Source organism: Oryx dammah, unplaced genomic scaffold, assembly GCF_014754425.2.
Source record: "Oryx dammah isolate SB20612 unplaced genomic scaffold, SCBI_Odam_1.1 HiC_scaffold_29, whole genome shotgun sequence".
NCBI lineage: Eukaryota > Metazoa > Chordata > Mammalia > Artiodactyla > Bovidae > Oryx > Oryx dammah.
In genome coordinates this window covers 23,764,556-23,790,074 of record NW_024070213.1, presented here as the reverse complement: position 1 = coordinate 23,790,074, position 25,519 = coordinate 23,764,556, and the positions used below count along the sequence as shown (strand labels likewise).

At 41.9% G+C, this 25,519-nt stretch overlaps 1 protein-coding gene across 1 annotated transcript; it reads left to right on the top strand.

The window, feature by feature from the left end:
• The first annotated feature begins 357 nt into the window (after nt 1-357).
• On the top strand, nt 358-24,319 carry ERP27 (endoplasmic reticulum protein 27). Its single transcript, XM_040235249.1, has 7 exons — nt 358-992; nt 1,563-1,660; nt 3,802-3,939; nt 17,395-17,511; nt 21,598-21,723; nt 23,124-23,321; nt 24,200-24,319. Exons 1-7 carry the CDS (start codon nt 899-901, stop codon nt 24,245-24,247), a joined length of 819 nt encoding a protein of 272 aa, XP_040091183.1. The 5' UTR covers nt 358-898; the 3' UTR covers nt 24,248-24,319.
• The last annotated feature ends 1,200 nt before the right edge of the window (nt 24,320-25,519 follow it).

The window sequence follows — 25,519 nt, the reverse complement described above, 5'->3', positions numbered from 1 at the left end:
ATTTTTTCTCTCCTGCTTAAGATCTTCAGTGGCTTCCCATCACCTGCAAAATATAGCTGAAGCTCCTACGCTTAGTATACAAGGTCCCCTGGGATCTGGCCTCAGAATGCCTTTCTGCCCAGATTTATTATTCCATTTTCTGGTAATGCTTAATTGCTAATAATTAGTAATTTGCACATCACATTTGCATCTCAGTGCTTTGGCTCTTTACATGAAACTCCCTTTCCACCTTCATTGCCTGGAAAAGTTTTATTTACCCAGGACTCTGCTTAGGCATGCTTCCCAGGTGGTGCAGTGGTAAAACGGCCTGCCAGCACAGGAGATGCAGGTTCAATCCATGTGTGGGGAAGATCCAAGGAGAAGAACATGGCAGCCGAGTCCAATATTCCTCCCTGGAGTCAGACATGACTGAGTCTGCACACACGCACTGCCTGGGCAACCCCCGCAGGAAGAAAGCTTTCACCAGACACCATCATTGTCCAAAATGTCTTTAGTTCATCTTCTCCTAGCACCCTTGAGTTTCCCAATTTTTTAATCACTTTCCATTTTACATTTAAATGATCTATTTAATTGCCCATTTTTCATAGTAACAATCTAAGTTGGGAGAGGTGATCAGATCACCATTATTGCTATGTACGTAGTGCCTAAGTCAACACCTGGCTAGAATGTTTTGTTTTATTTAAAGGAACTAGCCTGACTTTCTTCTGATTGGTTTTGTTCTGAGGCCCTGTTACCGAATCCTGTTTCTTATCTCAAAAGTTGAAGGTCCCCCTGCCCCGGAGCCAGCTGCAATGTTCCCAGAGCACAAATTACTCCACAATCCCTTAACTGCAGAGTGGGCTGCCCAAAGTCAGCGGCTCCAAACACCAAGACCAGGGCGTGGAGCAGGAGCAGGAAAATGGAAGCCATGCCGTCCGGATGCCTGTTTCTGTTATTTCTCTCCACATGCAAACTGTCTCCGGAAGTTGCTGCAGAAGTTCAGGAATCATCAGGTAAAAGAAAAGAACACTTGAGTGACCAGGGGATGAAAGTGTTACTGGGAGAAAGGAAGGGAATATTGGTAGAACTCTGGGTATTTGTTCCCCAAACCTAGGGACTTTTCAGGAAATGCTGGGTAAAGATCTGCCTTGCCTAGTAGAGAAGAGCGGAGTCTGACATCCTTCAGAAATAGGCTATCATGGACTTCCCTGGTGGTCCCATGACTTCAGTCTCCATGCTCCCAGTGGTGGAGGCCCCAGGTTCAATCCCTGGTCAGGGAGCTAGATCCCACATACTGCAACTAAAGATTCTGCATGCCACAACTAAGATTTGGCGTGGTCAAATAAATAAATAAATATTATTTTAAAATGGGCTATTATGAGAGGAGTCCTCCTTCCACAAGTTAGTAAAGAAATAAAACCTTGGAATGACAACTGCACTCCTAAATCTCTTTGGCCGTAGTATGAAGAGGAAAAATAGAGATGCCCTTGTGATTTAGAGTTGCTTTTTCTCCACTCAGTACCGCAAATTCTCTGTCTCTCTCTCTCTTTCTTCCTCCCACCCCTACTCTCATCTCTGGCTAGATGGTCCTGGCGCCCAGGAACCCGTGCCGCTCACAGATGTCCAAGCTGCCATGGAATTCATCGCTGCTGCTGAGGTGGCTGTCATAGGCTTCTTCCAGGTTTGTTCCGATATTGCCACCTGCCCTTCTCCCAGTTCAGTTCAGTTCAGTCACTCAGTCGTGTCTGACCCTCTGTGACCAGAAATATGCTACCTTAAGGGAGCCACGCTAGTCACTTGCTGGCCGGATGATACTGCCTTAAAAGTCAAAGGGCAGGGTCTAATTTTAGTTTGTCAATCAAGATCTCACAGTCTCTAGATGTTCCCAGTCTCTGAATCATATCTTTCTCATATTTGTTTTGAGAGTTCTGAGGCTGCTGTCTGGGTCTCCCCATCTGTACCTGCTTTGAAGCTTCAGTCAGTATTTTAACTTCCAAGGCAGGGCCCAGAGTAAACCAACTGTATCAAGCAGGCAACACACTTGTGAATAGCTGCCTCCAGTCTAGAACCTCTTACCAAGTAAGGAGTCCCCCACTCATTTTTTGCTTCCCAGGTGGCTCCATGGTAAGGAATCCACCTGCCAATGCAGGAAACACAGGTTCAATCTCTGGGTCAGAAAGGTCCCCTGGAGTAGGAAATGGCAACCCACCCCGGTATTCTTGCCTGGGAAATCCCACGGACAGAGGAGCCTGGTGAGTTACAGTCCATGGGGTCACAAAGAGTCTGACACAACTGTACAACTGAGCATGCATACACACTCTTCTTTTTTTTTTTTCTCTGAAATGTTGAACAAGGATGACATTTTGCATATTGAAGGTCTTAGCCAATCTTCCAGATTGGCTGCCTGGCTAAAAAAAATCAACCATAAAGGAGAAGGCATTATTCCAGCATTTTTCCTTTTCTCTGGAGGTAACATCTGGTGATTTCACAGCTAATCAATCCCCTACTCTCTCCTCTCAGACCTTCTTGTCTGTTTCTATTCATTAATTCCAAATCACCATCATCTTGTCTTTTCTGTGTACACAGCTGGAAATAAAATCGATGAGATATAAGTAGGGGAGGAAGACGGGAGTGGAGTGGGGAAGAGGGGGTGAGGCCTGGGGGCAAAAACAGCAGCCTACACTCAGGCGGGAGTGGCAAGGAACTGGAGGAGGGTGCGATAACTCAAATGGCCACCAGGTGTCGCTGTTTGCTCCGAGAGGAAATTCACTCTAAGGAGCAGATTTTTTAAAAAAAGACGAAGCCTTGAAGAACAATTGTTCATAACCTAAAATGAACTCCACACGCCCTTTCGGATGAGCAAAGTGCCAGCTCCCTCTACTTGACCCCAGCTGCAAGGCTAACCATGATCTTTTCTCTGAGCACATCTCCCTCTCTTGCCAGAGAAATGTCAAGGACAAACATGTTCACGGCTGTTTATTGCTCAGAGCTTCTGGGGAGGAGGGCCCCATGACCACAGGGAAATAAGGCCAGCTTGCTGTAAAAGGCCTGGAATCATCATTCAGAACAGGCTTCCCTGCTCTGTCTTGCAGGCCTTGGTTCTAGAGTTGGAGCAACAGTGGAAAGAGCATCCCAACGTCCTACACAGCCTTGTTAATAAAACTTCTAAGCTTCCACTTTAATTTCTCTTATTTTTATTTTCTCAGTTTTTGTCCTTTTGACAGCACCTATTTCTGATTTTTGCATTTCTTCTTTCCTCTACAAATTATTCCCCAAATATTTGCCTCCTTTGGTTTATCAATGACTGTGGAGGCTAACTCTTCGGGTCTTTGTGATTTTGAGCCCCCTCTCAGCTATTAACAAACTACAAGTTAGTCATTCAGTCATGTCTGACTCTTTGCGACCCCATGGATGGTAGCCCGCCAGGCTCCTGTGTCCATGGAATTCTCCAGGCAAGAAAACTAGAGTGGATAGCCATGCCCTTCTCCAGGGGAATCTTCCTGAACCTGGGTCTCCTGCATTACAGGCAGATTCTTTATCGGCTGAGCCACCAGTGAAGCCCAACAAGCTACAAGTTCTATGGTAAAGCCAGATAGGTGTTCTAGACTTAGCCACTATGTCATAGTTACCTATTAACCCACCCAGCCTGGAAAATTCAACCATGTCCCTGAGAAGCCAGCCTACATTTTTAGAGGTCAATGTTGTCTCACTGGACACTTTGATTTGATAAGTGTGAGCATATTTCTACTCTCTAGTCTCTTTCCTCCAGAAACAACCTGTGGGGTTTTTTTTTTTATTTTATTTTTTCCTTCTTGTCTTTAGGATTTAGAAGTACCGGCAGTGTCCCTAATCCACAGTGTGGTGCAAAATTTCCAAGACGTGTCTTTTGGGATCAGCACTGCCTCCAAGGTTCTGACTCACTACAACATCACTGGCAACACCATTTCCCTCTTCCGTCTGGTAAGTCAGGTGGGCAGCTCGAGCCTTCTAGTTTTTCCTTGCGTTGTGAATACACAGACTTCTGAGACCAGAAAGGAGTCTAGATCTTGAATCGCAATGGTGTTGCCAGCATCAGGGACCATATGAGGAGGATGGCTCAACTCAAGGTTCCTAAACAGATGCTGTCGTGAAATGAGAAGAGGCCTGGACTGAGGGTCAGGACATAAGATTTACAGCACTGCTTTGTCACTGAGCAGCCATGTGACTTGGGCAGGTCACAAAACACTTTCTTGGCTTCAATTCTTTCATCTATAAAATAAGGGGAGTGGGAGGGAGGCTCAGGAGGGAGGGGATATCTGTATACATATAGCTGATTCATGTTGTACAGCAGAAATTAACACAACATTGTAAAGCAATTATACTCTAATTAAAATAAATAAACTTTAAAAAGAAAAAATACCAAGAAAAAAACTACTGCATACAGCTCCATAGTTTGGACATGGCATAGCTTAATTGGCCATTTTCCTATTTATAGATAATTTGGTGTGTGTATTAGTCCCTCAGTCGTGTCTGACTCTTTGCAACCCCATGGACTGTAGCCCACCATGTTCCTCTGTCCATGGAATTCTCTAGGCAAGAATACTGGAGCGGGTTGCTATTCCCTTCTCCAGGGGATCTTCCCAATCTAGGGACTGAACTCAGGTCTCCTGGTTAGGTCTCTACAGATAATTAGATAATCCCAAGTATTTTATATTATAGCAGTTCTATAATAAATGTGTTTATGGGCCTTCCCTGGTGGCTCAGACAGTAAAGAATCTGCCTGCAATGGTGGGAGACCTGGGTTTGATCCCTGGGTCAGAGATTTTTATATTTTTATATTTCCATATATATATACTTTTAGTATCTTCATATCTTTGAGAGTTTACTTATCTTTATCAAATATGTGTTAACAACTACTGGGTTCTCTGTGCAAGGTAATGATCCTTAAAACACATTGAGTATATTCTCCCCTCTCATAGCTCTTAAAATATGGTAGAGATTGTAAACGTAACATACAAGTATCTATAATACAAACAGCATCACCATGGGTAAAATATTGTGTGTGTGTGTGTTAGTTGCTCAGTCGTGTTTGATTATTTGAGACCCCATAGACCTCCAGGCCCCTATTTGAGCCCTCCAGGCTCCTCTGCCCATGGAATTCTTCAGGCAAGAATACCGGAGTGGGTAGCCATTTCTTTCTCCAGGTGAAACATTATAAGAGTTTAAATGGTCAAAGCAGGATAGGCACTAAATGACTTGGCCCAAAATATCAGCTTTGTAACCCATGATAAAGCTCTGGCTGAATGGCCTTAAGAGTTATTCCACACTCTGGACCTTCTGTATTGCCTGCACACATTAAATCCCGAAATGTGCAAAACATAACATGTCATTTTCCTCCTTTGAGCCATCTCCCAAACCCCTACCCTTTCCCTGTCCCTTTTACAATGAAGAAAATCAACAGTAGGTTAAGAAGATTTCAGTGAGTATTGGAACATAGTTCCCTTGTTCCCTTCTTAAGGATGTTCTCAGTACTGACATCAACACAGTTTCTAATGTTAATGCTATTATCAACACAGTGTTAAGGGTAATATATTCTAATAAAAAGAATAAAAAATGAATTTAAAAAAAAAGCAGAGTAGGAATTCTGACCAAAATAAGTTATGAAGGAGACAACTGAACTGGGATTTAAAGAACAGATAAAATTTGGACAACATAGAGGAGAATTCATGGCCAAAATGGGGGAAAAAAGTTAAACTTGGGAAAGAGTGATCAAGCCAACTTGACTGGATCTCAGGGAACATGTTTTGGGCAGATGAATAAAAGAGCAATTTGATTGGAACCATATTGTCGAGAAATTTGAATACCAGCTTAATGAGTTTGCACTTAAGTTGACTGGCGCTGGGCAGCCCCTCAAGCCTTTAGATCAGGGGAGTAACATGAACAGAAATGTGTTTGTGCAAGATTATTTTGGCAGCAATGAGTCAGATGGATGATTAGGCAAAAAAGACAAGAATAAAGAGAACTTTTATTAGGCTGATGAGATAGATCGTGTACTAAGGATCTGTAGCAAAGAGGTAGCAGCAGAAAGTGAAGAAAAGGCATCATATTCTCTCTTTCCTTGACCTGGGAGCCTGCTTCTCTGGGTCCGTCTCTTCTTTTAGTCTCCTTGAGTTCTCTTTCTCTGTCCACACTACTGCAAGGATCAGATATCAAATTATGGAAAGAAGGAGAGGTTGGAAGTCACAGTATCTAAGGAATAGTGAGGTTATAACAGAAGTAGGTATTTCTGATGTTTTCTTTGGTTGTTATGTTGTTGGTGGAATGTCAAAGTGAAGATGACCAGAGTCCACTGGAAATAAGAAAGTGAGCAAACATTAAAGTTTCAAAATTTCTGGTCTGAATGTCCTTCCCACTACTCTTTATCCTTTCTCTTTCTTACATTCTTCAAATCTCTTTAAAATGTATTTTGTATTCAGTGTCTTCAGCTTTCTTTAAGCTCTTAATACATTGTTGTCTAATTTGCATATCACTCCATTAAAACTGCTTTCATCCAGGTCACCACAGCTTCCATATCTCCAAACCCAACCAACATTGTTTAGATCTTATTTTACTGACCATTTATGCCATATTTGACATTGTTAGCCACTCTTTTCTCTTTAATATTCTCTCTTTCCTTGATCTAGGAACCTGCTTCTCTCGGTCCACCTCTTCCTTTAGTCTCCTTGAGTTCTTCTCTTTCTCTACCCACACTACTGCCTGACCCAGTGCTCTTCCCAGTCTAAGTTATAGAATCGATGGAGGCAGAGACTGTCTTATTCACTACTTCAGCCACTGAGCATTTAACAGCACCTGTCAGGACCTCCTTGGTGGTCCAGTGGTTAATAATCTGCAATTCCACTGCAGGGGCATGGGTTCGATCCCTGATCAGGGAACTAAGGTTCTGCATGGGGTGATCTGTGGCCAAAAATAAACTAAAAATAAATTTAAGTAAGCATCTTTAAAAAAAAAACAAACAAAATAAAAAATAAAAGTGCCTCCCATGTAGCAGTTACTCATAAGTATTTGTTGAATAAATGAATATGTGAATGAATCATTTTTTTTAACTTTTGAAAAAGGCTTTATTTACTTAGAGCAGTTTCAAATTCAGAGCAGAATATTGAGAGTAAAATGCAAAGATTCCCCTTATATCTCCTGCCGCACACATCAATGGCCTCCCCCATCAGCAACATCTCCACCAGAGTGGTAGATTTGTCACAGCTGATTAAGCTACATTGAAATGTCATAACCACTCAAACTCTATATTTACATCATAGGTCACTCGTGGTGTTCTACAGTGTATGGTTTTGGACAATGAGTAATGGCATAAATCTATCGTTATGGTATTCCAGGATTTTCACTGCCCTTAAATTCCTCTGTGCTCTGCCTGTGAATGAATCAACTAATGAAAGAATGAGTAAGTCTTCAGTGTAGGATCTTCTCTTATGTTTGACGGTTATGTGTTTGTTGAGGATTCCGCATGTTTTATCTCTAGCCTGGACCTCTCCATGATTCAGAGGCTTGCTGGATATAACTATTTGAATAGCCTCATAAGTACTGCAGTCCTGGAGTCTGAGCAAGCTCCAGGAGTTGGTGATAGACAGGGAAGCTTGGCGTGCTGCAGTCCATGGGGTTGCAAAGAATCAGAGATGACTGAGCAACTGGACTGAACTGACTGACTGCGGTCTTCACTTAGTCAAAACTGAACTTGTCATCTTCCCTTGCTGTGCCACGTTCTTCCCATGAAAACACTATTTTACTGAATAGCCTTGTTCACTTAGTCTCTAATCTTTGCCGATCATACCTCCCACCCTGTATTTGGAGCCTATGTTCTCCTTCACTATTCTTTTTATTTTCTATTACATCAGTTTATTCAGGCACCATCAAAATATATGTAGAGACACATAAAACACAAGTGATACTTCTGAAGGAAGACAGTAATCAACAATAATGAGTTCGTAAATGTAAGGGAAAGGGTTAGTGGCTCAATTATGTCCAACTCTTTGGGACCCCATGAACTGTAGCCCACCAGGCTCCTCTGTCTGTGGAATTCTCCAGGCAAAAATACTGGAGTGAATAGCCATTTTCTTCTCCAGGGGATCTTCCTGATCCAGGGATTGAACCCAGATCTCCTTCACTGCAGGCAGATTCTTTACTATCTAAGCTATGAGGGAGGTCCCTTAACAGCAATGAAAACTCAGTGTTGCCACTGGTGAGGCTCCGTGATAGAGTCTGATTTAGCCAGTCCCACAGCCATGGCCATGACACGTTGTTTTATTATCCAGTTAATACTTCCATCTTTATTAAACAGATTAAAGTATTTTCTGTGTCTATAGCTGCCGTATCTTTTGTTGCTCCTGTGTTATTATTATTGATTCAATTAATGTACTGATGGTGTTATGCACAAAATGGACTTTTCCTCTGCTCTTGCTATTTTGTTCCTCGCTTAGACTCTTAGTACCTTTGGCATAAACATTTTCAATACCTTCTTAATAGGTTTCCCTTCATTATTTCTTATTCAGTTTCTAGACTGGTATGACAATGATGGATTTAAAATGGACATTTGACCATGACACTTCCTTCTTAAAAAACTCTTCAATATTCCCCCATATTACAAGAACAAAACCAAGACATTTAAATTTGTAGTTTTTTATGACCAGGCCACTACCTGTTTCTCCATTCCCTTTTCTAGCCCATTCCCACCTTGGTCTCTACTGTTTCAATACCCAACTATACACAGTATGAGGACATGATTCCATCATGTCACGTGGGCTATTTCTCTGCCTAGAATGCCAGCCCCACTCAGGGCCCCTTTCTCGTAGGCTCACCCAGCCAACTCCTCCTCATATTCCAGTGAATCAGTTCCAGCAGCTTATCCTTCGGAAAGGCTCCCTGGAATCTCCAAATTGTCGTAACTACTCCTCTAAAGCGTCCCAGGTCGCACAGTGGTAAAGAATCTGCCTGCCGATGCAGGAGATGCCGCAGACTCAAGTTTGATCCCTGGGTCAGCAACCCCTGGAGTAGGAAGTGGCAACCCAGGCCACTAGTCTTGCCTGGAAAATCCCATGGACAGAGGAGCCTGGCAGGCTACAATCCATGGGGTCTCAAAGAGTCAGACACGACTGAGCACAGACAGAGTTTCTGCTAAAATCCCATGTAACTGACCACTTTGGAGTGCATGTCATGTATTTCTGTGTGTTTCACCTTTTACCCTACTAGACCATGAGCTTATTCAGGCAGGAACCATGATTTATTCATCTCTGTGTCCCAAAGGTCTACAGTAGGTCTCTGGTACCTCAAAGACACTTGGAAAGTGTTTGAGGAATTTACTCACTCCCAAAACTCTGTCTGAAGATGCCTGACTCCCGTCAGCAGTTCTTCCCCCACCTGGACAGAAGCTGCTGGTTTGCACTGTAAAATAAGATTAAATCAAATCCTTCTGTGAAGAGTTTTGGTGAGAAAGATAGGGACTATGTATAAAATAGATCATAATAAGGTCTTAGTGTATTTCACAAGGAGCTATATTCAATATACTATAATAAACCATAATGGAAAAGAACATGAAAATATACATACATTATATATTAAAAATATATAATTGAATAACTTTGCTGTATACCAGAGAGTAACATAACATTGTAAGTTAACTATACTTCAATTTAAAAAAAAAAAGATGTTTTTTTAAGAAAGATATAGAAGGTTACACTAATGCATTTCCTGGTACCGCTGAACTATTTGTAGCAAACTGTCAATACAAAAAATTCCAATTAGCTACAGATCCACAAGTACTTCTTTCCCAATTTGTTGTTTATAGTCTTATGAAAGCCTGATTTAAAAGTCCTAGTTCCACCAAGATACACATTTGGGAAGAAAAACAAGTGCTTGTTGCTTCGAGTGTCTCTGCAGGTTTTACAACCTCTAACGAACGCTTTAACTTTGTTTACGATTTATTCTCTACAAAGCCCTGTTGATGACTTCCCAGAGCTGCTCGCTCTTCTTTAGAATCTGCTGGTTGTTTCCCACCAGTGACAGACCTACACCAAATGAACTCTTGGAACCTCTGTGGACAAGATTATTTATGTGCCGTATTGAAAACAAGCACCCTGCTCCACTGGCAGGTCTGTGGTGACAGATTTTAGATAAACATTTTTTTCTCAGTTTCAGTTCAGTTCACTTCAGTCGCTCAGTTGTGTCTGACTCTTTGCGACCCCATGAACTGTAGCACACCAGGCCTCCCTGTCCATCACCAACTCCTGGAGTCCACCCAAACCCATGTCCATTGAGTCGGTGATGCCAACTCCAACCAGCTCATCCTCTGTCATCCCCTTCTCCTCCTGCCCTCAATCTTTCCCAGCATCAGGGTCTTTTCCAATGATTTAGCTCTTAGCATCAGGTCACCAAAGTCTTGGACTTTCAGCTTCAACATCAATCCTTCCAATGAACACCCAAGACTGATCTCCTTTAGGATGGACTGGTTGGATCTCCTTGCAGTCCAAGGGACTCTCAAGAGTCTTCTTCAACACCACAGTTCAAAAGCATCAATTCTTCTGAGCTCAGCTTTCTTTATAGTCCAACTCTCACATCCATACATGACTACTGGAAAAACCATGGCCTTGACTAGACGGACCTTAGTTGGCAAAGTAATGTCTCTGCTTTTTAATATGCTGTCTAGGTTGGTCATAACTTTCCTTCCAAGGAGTAAGCGTCTTTTAATTTCATGGCTGCAGTCACCATCTGCAGTGATTTTAGAGCCCTACACTTTGGAAAATTCAGTCCAAATTTTACTAGGATTATTATTCAGGTTTGGGGGATAATTTTTTTTAAAAAAGAATAAGAACATCAACCACAACTGTTCTCTTTTTTTTTTAGTGTTTTCTTAAATTGAGGTATATTTAAAAGTTTGGCATTGAACAAACTGAAGCTTTTAATATATTCAAAAAATACCATACAATGTGACCATGCCCTTCAGAAGAGGATCCCAATGTTTAGAAATGATAATCAACTCCTGTGTCCTGTAGGGGTGGTCTGGGAGCGAACAGACATATTTACACAATGGACATGGTCTTCACTGATTCCTGCCTGTTGGTCTCTGTGACTCTATGCAGACCCATTAGGAGGCCCTTTTACGTCTGCAGTTAAGACTTCTTCTTGACACTGGGAAATGTGAACCAATTGCAGATCTTCTGATACTTTCTTTTATTTAAGATCTAGAATTTCATGTTTGTTTTAGTGCCTAATTTATGATAGACACTAGAATCTGATGAAATTATTATCATCCCTGTGCGCACTTGGTCACTCAGTCGTGTCTGACTCTTTGCAACCCCATAGACTGAAACCCGCCAGGCTGTTCTATCCATGGGATTTTCCAGGCAAGAAAACTGGAGTGGGTTGCCATGCCCTCATCCAGGGGATCTTCCTGACCCAGGGATTGAACCCAGGTCTCCATCATTGCAGGGGGATTCTTTACCATCTGAGCCACCAGGGAAGCCCATTATCAACCCTGTATTATCAATAAGGAAACTAAAGTTCCATGAGCTTGATTCTGATGTCTAGACTCTCAGAACTATAAAGTCACAAACATCTGACTCATAGCCAGCATTCTCTAGGCCAGAATACTGGAGTGGGTAGCCTTTCCCTTCTCTAGGAGATCTTCCCAACCCAGGGATCAAACTCATTGATCCTGCATTGCAGGCGGATTCTTTACCAGCAGAGCCACCAGGGAAGCCCAAGAATGCTGCAGTGGGTAGGCTGTCCCTTCTCCAGCGGATCTTCCCGACCCAGGAATCGAACCGGGGTCTCCTGTGTTGCAGGTGGATTCTTTACCAACTGAACTAAGAGGGAAGCCCATACCCAATATGGCCAACTCCAAAGCTACCTTTTCTACCTTATTATAGTGACTTTCTACAGTATTTAACTCTGAAAAAAGCCTGTTTTTACTCCTATATTCTACCTACTCGAATGCTCCTCATTAAATAAAGCTTTATTAAATAAAGCTAAAAAAAAAAATGTTTTTCCTAAACCATTTCTCTCTCCCTAGCACTCCTTAATCAAATCCCCAGCTTATTTCTCAAGATTTAACCTAGGCAGGACATATTTTGGGTTTTCCCAGGTGGAGCAGTAGTGAGAAGGAAAAGGCAACCCACTCCAGTATTCTTGCCTGGAGAATGCCAGAGACCGAAAAGCCTGGTGGGCTGCTGTCTACAGGATCACACAGAGTCAGACATGACTGAAGCAACTTAGCAGCAGCAGCAGTGAAGAACTCACCTGCCAGTGCAGGAGGTACAAGAGACGCGGGCTGGGTCCCTGGGTCAGCAAGATCCGATGGAGCAGGAAATGGCAACCTGCTCCAGTATTCTTGCCTGGGAAATTCCATGGACAAATTAGCCTGGTGGGATCCATGGGATCCCAAAGAGTCAGACATGACTGAATGACTGAGCATACACACACACACATATGAGGTATTTTGGCCAAAAAATTTCAGAATTAGCCCATACAGCAAATTTCCATTGGAAGAACATGTTCAGAAATAAGCTGATATAATAAGTGGAAATATGAGTTGACAGTTATATGGGAGAGAAAAGAGGGCAGCATTTGCTATATTTATGGAATGCATCAGTCTGCAAAAATAGCTCAGGCCAACTATATAAATGTGATTGAGAAAAAATTAAAATGGAGCATTAATAAGTTGTGTATGACAACCTGCCTGTGTGAGAACACAGCTTGCCTTAGCACTAGTGCGACATCCCTCCCCACTCTCCCATCCAAGCACTAACCAGGGCCGACCTTGCTGAGCTTCTGAGATCTGACGAAATCCAGGGCATTCAGGGTGGTATGGCCATAGACAGCCCCCCACTCTCAATAGGACTCTTAGTGTTACCCTAACAGAGATGTAATCCTGTGTTGAATAAACCGTGAGCCTGTCCTAAAATGGAATCTCAGATATTGTTTGAATGTGTACCTCATTTTGAGTATTCTCCATCACTTCTATTTGAAGAAATAGAATTAGTCTAACTTTGACCCAATGGGATAGTAATAGAAATAGAGTAGAGGCATCCTTTCCTGCCTTTCACAATTATTCCTGGAAACCTGTTATAAGAAATGCACCTAGCCAAGCAGAGAATCAGAGCAGAGTGCCTAAAAATAAACTGATAAGAAAGGCAATAAGTAAGATATGCCAAATGTTAAAATATTTTTCTAAAGTATATATATATATATATACTTTATATATATATATATATACTTTATATATATATATATATATATAAAAGTAAGTAAGTAAGTAAGTAAGTAAAGTCACTCAGTCGTGTCTGACTCTTTGTGACCCCATGGACTGCAGCCCACCAGGCTCCTCAGTCTATGGGATTCTCAAGGCAAGAATACTGGAATGGGTTGCCATATCCTTCTCCAGGGGATCTTCCTGACCCAGGGATCAAACTCGGGTCTCCCACATTGGAGGCAGACGCTTTAACCTCTGAGCCACCAGGGTATATAAATTTATTTATTTATGGCTGCACTGGGTCTTCACTGCTATGCATGGGCTTTCTCTAGTTGTGGTGAGCAGGGACTACTCTTTAGTTGAGGTGTGTGGGCTTCTCATTGTTGTGGCTTCTCTTGTTGCAGAGCACGGGCTCAGTAGTTTCAGCTCACAGGTCCTGGAGTTCAGGTTCAGTAGTTGTGGTGCATGGGCTCTGTTGCTCTGCAGCATGTGGGATCTTCCTGGACCAGGATTAGAACCCATGTCTCCTGCATTGGCAGGCAGATTCCCAAGCATTAGACCACCAGAGAAATCCTAAAGTATATATTTACCAAGTATATGGTAACCAAGCAGCTTATAAAAACAAACCTCAGAGACGAGAGGGCATGTACTGAACAAACGATTTCTCCATGGTAGCCAAGATAATTAATATTGTAATTGGTGCAAACTAAAACAACTTTAATGTTTTACAAAAAGCTGGGTTGTTAATTACAGGAACCTACCGGAATTAATTCAAAGGAGTATTGCCGAAATACTAACAAACAGAAAAAGAATGATGAAATCCATTGGTATGATAAAGTGTCTGAATCATATAATAATCTACATCTGATACTCTCGGGGAACCTCAAAATTATATTGTAGGGTGACAACCCTTCTGGTTTACTGTTTCTGTTTTTCTTCTGGTGCCTCTTTTCTTGAGGAGAAAAATAATGTGATTTTTCAAGGAAAATTCTTTTCAAAAACTGGAAAATATATTAAAAAATATTTTCTCCCACTCTGGGATCCAGGGCCAGATTTTCTTTCCAGGGCATTATGCAAATAAATTCCCTTTACAGAAGGGAGGTTTCCTGTTTAAATGTTTCCAGGAATCCTACACATGAGCACTCCAGAGTTTGTTGGTTTAAGAAATAGAGAAATAATCAGGTATGCTTCATTTAAAGAGCCATGACCAACTGGAGAGGCTTCGGAGGATGGCTTTTATGAAAGATCTTTGCTTCTTAGAGTATGTTATCACCACTTCACAAACTCTGCCTCCCCTATACTGCATTCCTCAAGTCCAGAGCCACCTGGAGTAGCTGGCATTTCTTGTTCATCCTGTTCTGGGAAATGCGAGGGTTTGCGGGAAAAGAGAGCAGCAAGGGAGGAGCTCCTGGCTCTGAGCACAGTTCTATCCGCTGTGGTGTAGACACTAGGCCTCCAAGTTTCTAGAAAAATAATCAGAAAGTATTTAGACATATTAAACATAAAAAGGATCCCAGTTGTGATTACAATAATGATTCTGATGGTTGTGCAATTAGCAAAACCTTAGGAAGGAAAGGTACAAGGCATTGCTAGGTCGCTTTAGTCGTGTCTGCCTCTCCAACCCCATGGACTGTAGCCCGCCAGGCTCCTTTGTCCATGGAGTTCTCCAGGCACGAATACTGGAGTGGGTTGCCATTTCCTCCTCCATGGGATCTTCCCGACCTGGGGATTGAACTCGTATCTCCTGCCTCTCCTGCATTTGCAGGCAGATTCTTTACCACTAGCACAACCTGGGCATTATGCAGCTTTAAAAATCCTTGGTGCTCATTTTCTTTCTCCTAGAGGAGAGGAATGGGAGAAGGGTGGGCGAGGCCCCACCTAGGATGACTTTTTCTCCTGCTTTCATAGTTCTCTCCCAGGATTTCTCTTAAATAGTGTGAATTTTAAAACAATTAAATATGCAAAGGGAACTCACATTTTAAAATATCCTGTGGTTTCAATGAATTTTTTTCAAGATTCTTTTTTTAAAGGCAAACATTTTCTGTACCTCGGCATTTATGTATTTCATAAGTTTGAGTTGTGGAAAAAAAAAACAACAATCATAAGGTTATTAAGTCGCCAGTTGAGTGAATGTCAGCACTTCTGGATCTCAGTACTTTGGTGTAGTCAAAGCATTTTAAACAAAACAAAAACACACACTAGTTATAAATGAAAAGGTTGATGACTACATTGAAATTAACTTCTATTCATATGCAGTTACCATTAAAATAGAAGTCCCCAGTGAAAAAAGATATGTAATATATAGCCATAAAGGGCTCATATCCCAAATATATAAAACATCTTCAAATCAACAAGGAAAGGATCAACTCAATAGAAAAACAAGCAAGTGACTTGAACAGACACTTCAAAAAAAGATGATATATAACTAGTTAATTGGGGAATTGGAGGTTAAACCACAATGAAATACTACCACATATTCATCAAAATGAATAAAATTAGAAAGGCAGATAATACCAAGTGCTGGCCAGGATGTGAAGCATTGGGATCTTTCAAACAGTACAGATGCAAGTGTACATTTTCATTCATTTTAGAAAATAGCTTGGCCTTATCTCCCCAAAAAACATCAACATGCACGTCAAAAATATACATATCCTATCGTCAAAAATGTCAACCCTAAATACATGCTCAATAGAGACAGAGGCATGAGTTCCAAGAGAAATGAACAAGAGAGTTCATTGCAGCATTATTTTAATAACCAGATCCTAGAAACAACCTAAATATGCATCAGTAGTAAAGTAAGATTTTGCATATTTATACAATGGGATACTATTACAGCAAGGAAAATGAACGTATTACAGCTATATGCAATAATATGGATGACTCTTACAAACAAAATAATTGAGATACGCAAACAAAAAAACATAGTCTGTTTCCACTTACATAATTTTTTTTATGCATCCCCACTGCATGTGGGATCTTAGTTCCCCAGCCAGGAACCAAACCCACACCACCTGCATTAGACACATGGAATCTTAACCACTGGACCACCAAAGAAGTCCCTACATAATATTTTTTAAAAGAGGAAACTAAACTGTAATAGTGAGATGCATTGTTAAGCAGTAATGCTATAAAGAATGAAAATCGTCATTGTAAAAGTCAGGATAATGGTGAACATTGGCAGAAAAATAATGGATTATAAAATGGACATGAACTTGAGCAGACTCTGGGAGATCATGGAGGACAGGGAATCCTGGCATGCCGCAGTCCATGGGGTTGCAAAGAGTCATACACAACTTAGCTACTAAACAACAACAATAGAAAGAGCACAGAGGGCTTCAGACATTCTGGCAATATTCTGTCTTTCCCTGAGTGGTGGTTCCACAGTTGTTTACTCTGTGACAATTTTCTGAGCTTTATATTTTCCATTTTGTGCTTTTCTCTGCATGTGTGTTTTATTTCACATTAGAAATGTACATAAATAAAACATAAATCTGATCCTGTAAGTGGCTCCCCTTGCTCTCAGGTTAGAATTTAATTACTTGTCTTGACCTCAAGGTTCTTTGGGAATTTGCCCTGCCTACCCCATTACCCTGATGGCTCAGATCCTAAAGAATCTGCCTGCAGTGCAGAAGACCTGGGTTTGATCCCTAAGTCAGGAAGATCCCCTGGAGAAGGAAATGGCAATCCACTCCAGTGTCCTTGCCTGGGAAATCACAAGAATAGAGGAGTCTGGCCAGCTGCAGTCACTTTCTACCCCACTGTCCATGTCTCTCTCCTACTGCACTTAACATCCACTGCTATAGTCGAGCTAACCTAACTGCAGCTTCTAGAACGGAACATCTGTCACCTTTTTGCCTTTTGCAAACCCTGTTCTTTATTTAAAACTCCCACCCCATCCTCATCCACCTGACCAAGTCTTAGCCGTTCATTAAGAGCTGTCTCTTCCTGGAAGAATTTCTCCTCTTCCTTAGGTGACATACGGGTCTGTGATGATACTTGTCACATTCTGTGGGATATTCCTGTTTACTTCTCTGTGACCCACAGGACAGTGCATTCCTCGAGGGCCAGGCACATTTACCTTTCTGTCTTTGGAGCTTGAGTTAGTGCCTGACTTGAGGTTAATAGTTCAGAAACATTTATTGATGACAGAACAGTGACAATTTTATCCTTTCTGTGTGACCCAGGTGGATAACAAACAACTGGATTTAAAGGGTGAAGACATTGAAAGCATGGATGCCACCAAGTTAAGCCGTTTCATTGAGAGCAACAACATCCACTTGGTTACAGAGTACAACGCTGTAGTAAGTAGCCCCTGTCTCTAGACCCTTAAGTCCCTTTGTCAGGGAGGGCAATTGTCTTCATAGGAGAAATCTTTTCCTCCAAGCATTCTGATCTTTTAATGAATAATAACAATTGTTATTGTTGTTTAGTCACTAAGTCATGTCAGACTCTTTTGGGACCCCATGGACTGTAGCCCACCAGGTGTCTCTGTCCATGGGATTTCCCAAGCAAGAGTACTGGACTGGATTGCCATTTCCTTTTCCAGGGGATCTTACCAACCCAGGGATCAAACCCAGGTCTCCTGCCTTGCAGGTGGATTCTTTTCCAGCTAAGCCACAAGGGAAGCCAAAGAATACTGGAGTGTGTAGCCTATCCCTTCTCCAGGGGATCTTCCCAACCCAGGAATCAAACCAGGGTCTCCTGCACTGTAGGCAGATTCTTTACCAACGGAGCTACCAGGGCAGCCCATAATAACAGTAACCACCATTAAATCAACTCCAAATTGTTTATATTGCCATCCCTACTAAAACCCTTAAGACTGATAAATTTGTTCCTACCCAACAAAGAAAGAAATAGAAAAGTGAGATGACACGTTACATGACTAGTAAGAGAGTCAGAATGCAAAGTTAAGGTGACTAATCAAAAACTTCTAAGTTTGGTTGCAAGAGAGTTCAGTGAAGCAACTCTGATGTGACCAGCATTCTAGACCATGCTTCTCAAACAAGATGGCAAGCTGGCCACAACTGCAAAAATGCTGAAGGTCAATTTTTTTCCTAAAGCATTCGAGACCAATACTTTTGTAAAATACAAATGAGCTGTTTAAAAACACTGATCACATATTTGGATGTTGCAACAATGTAAAATTTCTAAAAAGTTTTTACACACCTATTTCCATTTTCTGTGTCTACCTCCTTGCAGACTCATGACCAGCAATTCTGTCTGGTACAATCAGCACTTGCCTAGACCCTCCTGGAGTCTCAGGTTTCTTTCTGGGTGTCTTCCTTGGTTGTTGCATGCTGTCTACAACCCAGGTGAAGGTGTTGGTCCACCTGTCCTGATAATCTTCTGGACTTCTAACATCTACAGCTTATAGAACCTGAACTTACATCATTAAGTGATGGAGTGTTGATTTCTAGTGATCTACCTCGGCTCCGAAATGCTACACATTCTCTCATAACAGTACTTTATATGCATGTCATGCTTTTCAGAACTAACAAAACCCTTTTATGTCACTTTTTCATATAATACTCACAGATTTTTTTTTGAGGTAGAAGAGAGGAGATTATTATGTCCATTTTATAGAGGAGGACTCTCAAGTTCCAAGCAACATTCAATGTTACACAGTAAGTAGAAAAGACATCACTGAAGGGAGAAAATTTGATGATGCATGAAGTCATATTGTCTATTTCCATTTTATAGGAGAGGAAATGGGAGTTCAGAAAAGTGAAGTGACTTCCTCAAGCCCTACAACTTGTCATTTGAAGTTCAGTGACAGCCCTGTCCACTTGTCCCAGCTTTTTTCATGACTGATCTGTCTGACTGAGTCCTGTGGTTTTTCCATTCCCCCACATAGCCTACAACAGAAAACATCCCTCTTCCTATTGACTAAATTCCTGTCCATCTCTCACACCACGTTTGTCTCCATAGAATGGTGATCCCATTTCCACTTATACTAGGATTGCAAACACATGCATCCCAGGGGAACTGGTAGCAATAATTTAAAAGGCATTGAAAAGTGCCTAGACCATTATCATTCTGGTCATTGTCTATAAGGCTGCCAGGAGTGCACTGGGGACCAGAAAAGATGATCTTCCAGTCCCTGGTTTATGACCCAGGGTCCTGAAATTCCACAGGTGAATGAGGGCAGAGGCAAAGACTAGCCTTCCTAAGTTCTGATGATTGGGCCATCTCTCATCTTATAGAACAATGACACATTTTGTTGAATTCTACATTAGAGGTGACACCAACTCATATCAAGAAGAAATTAGGAAAGAATTTCTCCAGAGAAGCAAGTTTTATCATGACTTTTTCATTTCCCCAAAGTAGTGTTTTTCTCTTTTTGAGACCTGCCCACACTGCTATGGTTATTTCTCATCTGTTTCTGGTGCAGAGGTTTGTACCAGTAACAACTGGGCAGAAATTCCCAGTCCCGTAGTTGACCTCCTGTGCACTGTTAATGCATACACTCAACACTTGGCTTCAAGATGCAAATCGGACTGTGTCTATTAGGATTAAACTCATCATTTCTGCAATGTTCAGTCTCTTCCTCTATCCTGTCACTATATCATTTGACTCTTTAGCTTTGGTTTTTTGACTCTTCCCAAGATTTATCCTCTATCTCTGTTTTAGGCGGGTAGATTGCACACTATAAATTTAAGTAATAAAGCAAGAGACAATTATTTAAATTTCTAACCTTCCAAATTTAAAATTGAAGCCCTGTTTTAAACTCCAGGGAGAAAGTTTTTGGAAAGAACTTATTGGATCCTCCTTGCCTACATGTCGGCCAGTAGAGCTGAAAATTCTCTACAGGGTAGTGTGTAGCTTCTGGAAGAATCCTATTTAGTGACTCCCATTCCCATCATCCTGGGACTTTGCCCAAAGGTTCATTAACCTACAGCTCTCTCTCTCTCTGTGCACATGCTAGTTTTATAGCAATACTCTCTGTATTTAGAAGGGAGAGGTAAGAAGAAATGGGATTTTGTTTAAAATAGAGACAGTTGCAGCTCTGTTTCTGAAAAGGGAAATGAAGGGGGCTAGAGTCATAGTTTTACAGTCTCCCTTCTATCCTCCCTCTGCCTCACAGCTGTCTCCTCCACTCGACCATCCACAGCCTCAGGGGCAATCACCAGCTCTAATCAGCAAAGAAGGGCCAAACTTCCCGTCTGTTGAAGCAGTTATCTTACGGCTGACCTGAAATGGACTAACTCAACCGTGCTTAGGGCTGAGTTGATTTTGTTGAGGTTTTGCCATCAGCTGTATAGGAGTCTCATGGATAGTCTCATGTATAGAGTCTGTACTCTTTAAGTACAGACTCTCAAGTCACTCTGCCTGCTGAGAATTCCAGCTCATCGCTTATGTGACTTTAGGAGATCTTGCACCTCAATGTCTTTATTTATAAAACTGGGACTTTGAGGATTAACTTAGTTATTATATATAAAGACCTGAAAACACTACCCAGCACATCATAAGCACTCAAAAGTGTACACTACTAACAAGGATTCAAAATCCCATTTTAAGTGTATCTGGCTTCTCTTGGTTTTATGTTTGTTTTGCTTTGTTTTTTGCTGTGCTGTGTGGCCAGCAGGATCTTTGTTCCCTAATCAGGGAATGAACCCACACTTCCGACAGTGAAAGCTTGGAGTCCTAACCACTGGACCACCAGGGAATTCCCAAAATCTGACTGCCTTTGCCACATTTCAAAAGAGGTTGAAAAAAGTGACTAAAATATCCCATGGTGTATTTGTTGTCTAATGATGCATAACAGTTTATTCCAAAATGTAACAACTTAGAACAGAAAAATAATTGATTATCTCATACAGTTTCTGTGGGTCAAGTTTGGGAGTGGCGAGGGATGGGGGCCTCTGATCCCAGGGGCTCATGTGAGGTTGCAGCCATTGGTCAGGGAGGCAACATCTGAAGGTTTGATGGGGGCTGGAAGATTTCTTCCAAGATGATTCAGTCACCTGATTGGCAAGTCAGTGCTGGCTGTTAGCAGGAGAACTTAGTTCCTTCATAGGAACTATGTGAATCTCTTCCCAGGGCTGGTTGAGTGGACAGTATAAGAGAGTAAGTGATACAGGAGAAAACAAGCAGATGCTACTATGTCTTCTATGACCTAACCCTTGGAGGTCACACTCCATCACTACTGCAGTATCCCTGTGGTTACTCAGCTCCACCCTGTTTCGTGTGGGGATGAGGAATCTACTAAGTTGCATAAAAACTAGGAGAGTGAAACTGATCCAAAGCCATCTTGTAGGAATTGCCATTGGTGTGATGGGTGGACAGCTATCATTTATGGTCCAGTGTACCTAGTCATTGAGTTGCCACTAATATTTTTTCCCCTCCTTTTCTCTTTCATTCTGCTTTAATACATTTCAATTTGCCAGACTGCAATTGGCCTATTCAACAGTATGATTCCGATTCATCTTCTACTGATTATGAACAAGACCTTCTCAGAGTTTGAAGAAAATTTGCACAGATTTCAGGAGGCAGCTAAGCTCTTCCAGGGGAGGGTAAGTCTGGACTGGGAGATTCCCTTTTGAATACTCAGCTGTAGGACACCAGAAAAAGAGAGATGGGGCTAGGGAAGTGAGAGAAATGAGGAAAATAATTATGGTTAAGAGATAACGAAGTAAGAATTGGAGTATAATCAATCCCATTACTCTGCCTTAAAACTTAAGATGTATTTTAAACAGTTAAAGATGTATTTAATCATATCTTCCATTAGCAGTAAGTCTATTTCTTTTTTATTCATTGATGGGTGGACAAAAAATAGAGATCCAAAGAGACTGAACATAAAAATCACCTGTTAGTCATGAGAGCTTCATGTATCTGTGCTGTGCCAAGTAACTTCAGTTGTGTCTGACTCCTGGTGACTCTATGGCCTGGTAGCCTGCCAGGCTCCTCGTCCATGGGATTTTCCAGCCAAGAATCCTGGAGTGGATTGCCATGCCCTCCTCCAGGGGATCTTCCTGACTCAGGAATCAAACCCATGTCTCCTGAATTGCTGGCAGATTCTTTACCACTGAGCCACCAGGGAAGCCCTGTGATTTACTTACTCCTTACTATAAACTCTGAAGTTTTAGACCTCAGGGCTTATTTCTCACATAAAACACATATCTTGTACCTACTGCCTACTGGATAAGCAATAAATGTTTTTCTCTCCCTTCCCCACTTTGTGCAGTTCTGCTTATGTCAGTGAAATAGTAAAACTTCAACTACTTCAAGTCTACTGCATTGAACTAGAGACCACAATGATGAGAGCTATTTAGTAAAAAAGAAAAGAAAAAAGAAAAAAATCTTTCTGGTGGTTGTTTCCCTAACATTGGAAGTTTTCAGTGTTGCTAAATATAGATAACTCTCTAACTAGACTGTTATCAAGGAGATTTCCTCATTGGGCAGAGGGTTTGGTTTAATAACATAAAATAGTTAACAATTATTTACCATCTGAGCCACCAGGGAAGCCCTGTCAAGCACTTAATATGTATGCTAAAAACTGTACTAGAAATATTATCTATTCTCTCATTCAGTTTCCCCCCAACAAAATCCAATGAGAACATTGAATCTCAGAGAGGCTGAGTAATGTACCCAAAGTCAGACAGCTGGAAAGTACTAGAGGCAACATTTAAAAAGAATTCTCCATGTTTAGCCATTTAGACCATACTTTCTCCCTTAGCTAATCATTAAACTGTCTTCCAATTCTATGTTCTTAAAATTAAATAGACCTGATCCAAAGGGAAAAAACCTAAAACAATGCAAAGTAAAAGAAGAAATTCATTTTAATTCAATGAAGATTTAAATTGTGTGGCATAGACCCTAAGTTTAATCAGTGTAAACTGCAACAATCACCAAGTATCTCTTTCTTCCAAGGACCTCAGACAGATCTTTCTCTTTCAAATTTCCCCAACTGCAGATTCTTTTTATTCTGGTGGACAGTGGAGTGAAGCAAAATGAAAAGGCGATATCATTTTTCAAACTAAAGATGTCTGAACTGCCTGCTTTAGCAATTTACCAGACTCTGGATGACAAGTGGGATACATTACCTATAACAGAAGTCTTAGTAGAACAAGTGCAAAATTTTTGTGATGGATTCCTGAAAGGGAAGGGATTGGTAAGTATGAAACTGCAGGTAAAGCAAGTTGAGGTTTTTATCCCTCTCAGTTCAGTTCTGTCGCTCAGCCATGTCCGACTCTCTGCAACCCCATGGACTGCAGAATGCCAGGCTTCCTTGTACATCACCAACTCCTGGAGCTTGCTCAAACTCATGTCCATCGAATCAGATCCATGTTACCCCCTTTAATTTTCTGTTGAATAAAAATTCTTTGACCTCCACTGGATTTGATTAAAAGTAAAGGAGTAGGAGGATGTGGTGGTCAGGGTGGAGACTCTTTTTAGGATGTAATCATGGGAGTGAGTGAACTTCACTCAGTTGTGTCAGACTCTTTGTGACCCTATGCACTACCGTCCATGGGATTCTCCAGGCCACAGTTTTGGAGTGGGTAGCCTAACCCTTCTCCAGGGGATCTTCCCAACCCAGGGATAGAACCCAGGTCTCCTGCATTGCAGGTGGATTCTTTACCAGCTGAGCCACAAGGGAAGCCCAAGAATACTGGAGTGGGTAGCCTATCCCTTCTCCCAGGGATCTTCCTGACCCAGGAACTGAACCGGGGTCTCCTGCATTGCAGGTGGATTCTTTACCAACTGAGCTATCAGAGAAGCCCATAGTCATGGGAACCAAACCAAAACAGAACTCCAAAAGCACTTTGGGGAAGGTCTTGTATATTCAAGGGAGCTGAATTTTGGATTTTACCATTCTGTGTACAATATCAATGGGAAACAAGTCAAATTCATATGAGGAGTTCATGAGATAACAGTGGAGGATGGATTTGGGGCTTTCAGGAGGGATTAAATAGCTCAATTTGTTAATCTCAGAGCTCAAAAACAAGATTGGGCTCCAGAGCTCAATATCCATGTCATGATGTTTTTCAGAGAGAAAATCATGAATCAGAAGAGAAGACGTCAAAGGTGGAACTCTGATTGCTTCCCTGTTTCTTCTGCATACAATCAAGTAACTACTTTATGCTGAATAAAAAGGGATCAATAAAAAGACTCAAATCTCAGAGAAACTATATAACAGACTCACCAAGCTTCACACACACACACACACACACACACACATATACACAAAACTCCAGTTTGTTCCTTAAAATCTCAATTACTCTACTTGCCCTTTCTTTTAAATTTTCTATACTCTCTACTACCCATCTGATTTTTCTCTTCTACATTCATATTGAGTGGACCCATACACTGGATGGAGGTTTTAAGAGAAACACTGTGCTCTTGCTGTAAAGTGGGGGGGCGGGGGGAGGTTGGGAGGTGGGGAGCATTCCTAGAGGGAGACTGCTCTGATGGATCATTTAATACTGAATTCATACTGCACGAGTCTTACATACAACCTCTGGTAGAGTTGCCTAAGGGTTGAAACCTTACTCTTCATAAGCCCTTGTCCCTCTCTGACCCAGAGCCAAGGACACAAACATGGTTTTAAACACCTTTCTGGAATTGTCTTCATGCCAGAAGTCTAACAATATTTCCAAGTCTCTGAACTCGGCAGAAACAGACCGTGTACAACTCTATGCTTGTTTCGCGTTCCTAATGCCCCATATGCATCAACAACCGCACGATAAATTAAAAGCCCTATTGTATAGGAAAAGGCTGGCATCTCTTTGCAGACCTAACCTCTTGTAAATACCCCCTTGCCCAGCTCAGCAGAGTGGACCTCCCTCTTCAGTGCCTACTGTTTAGAGTCAGGCCATGAGTCACCTCTGTGTCCTTGTTCCCCGTGGTGGGGTGGGAGCTGGTGGAGACCGTCCTGCATGACCATTGGGATAAACATGGTAGTGGAGCTGGGGATTGAACTAGGTGAGAAGTTGGGGGCGAGGGGAGAAGAGAAGTGGGGCGCCTGGCCCCTGGGGCCGAGCTGGGGCTGACTGAGTGTGGGTTATTGCAGATGAGGTGTGCAATCCAGCCCATGTGGGACAGAGGGAGAGTCTGGCTGAGTGTCTCTGGCCCACAGGCTGTTACTGTCAACACACAAATGCTGCATTGTTCCCAGGAGGCCTTTGGCTCCGAAGGAAAGTGCCTAAGTGCTGAAGAGCTGAAAAACCACAGTGTATACCTAAGGGCTGGTCCAAGTGGGGAACAGACACTGAAAGACTTAGTTGTTCCTTTCTGGGGGAAAAACTCCATGGCCTGTGAGCTGGGAGCTGGCTGCTGGCTGGGAGTCCATGAAAGCAGCTGTGGAGGGCA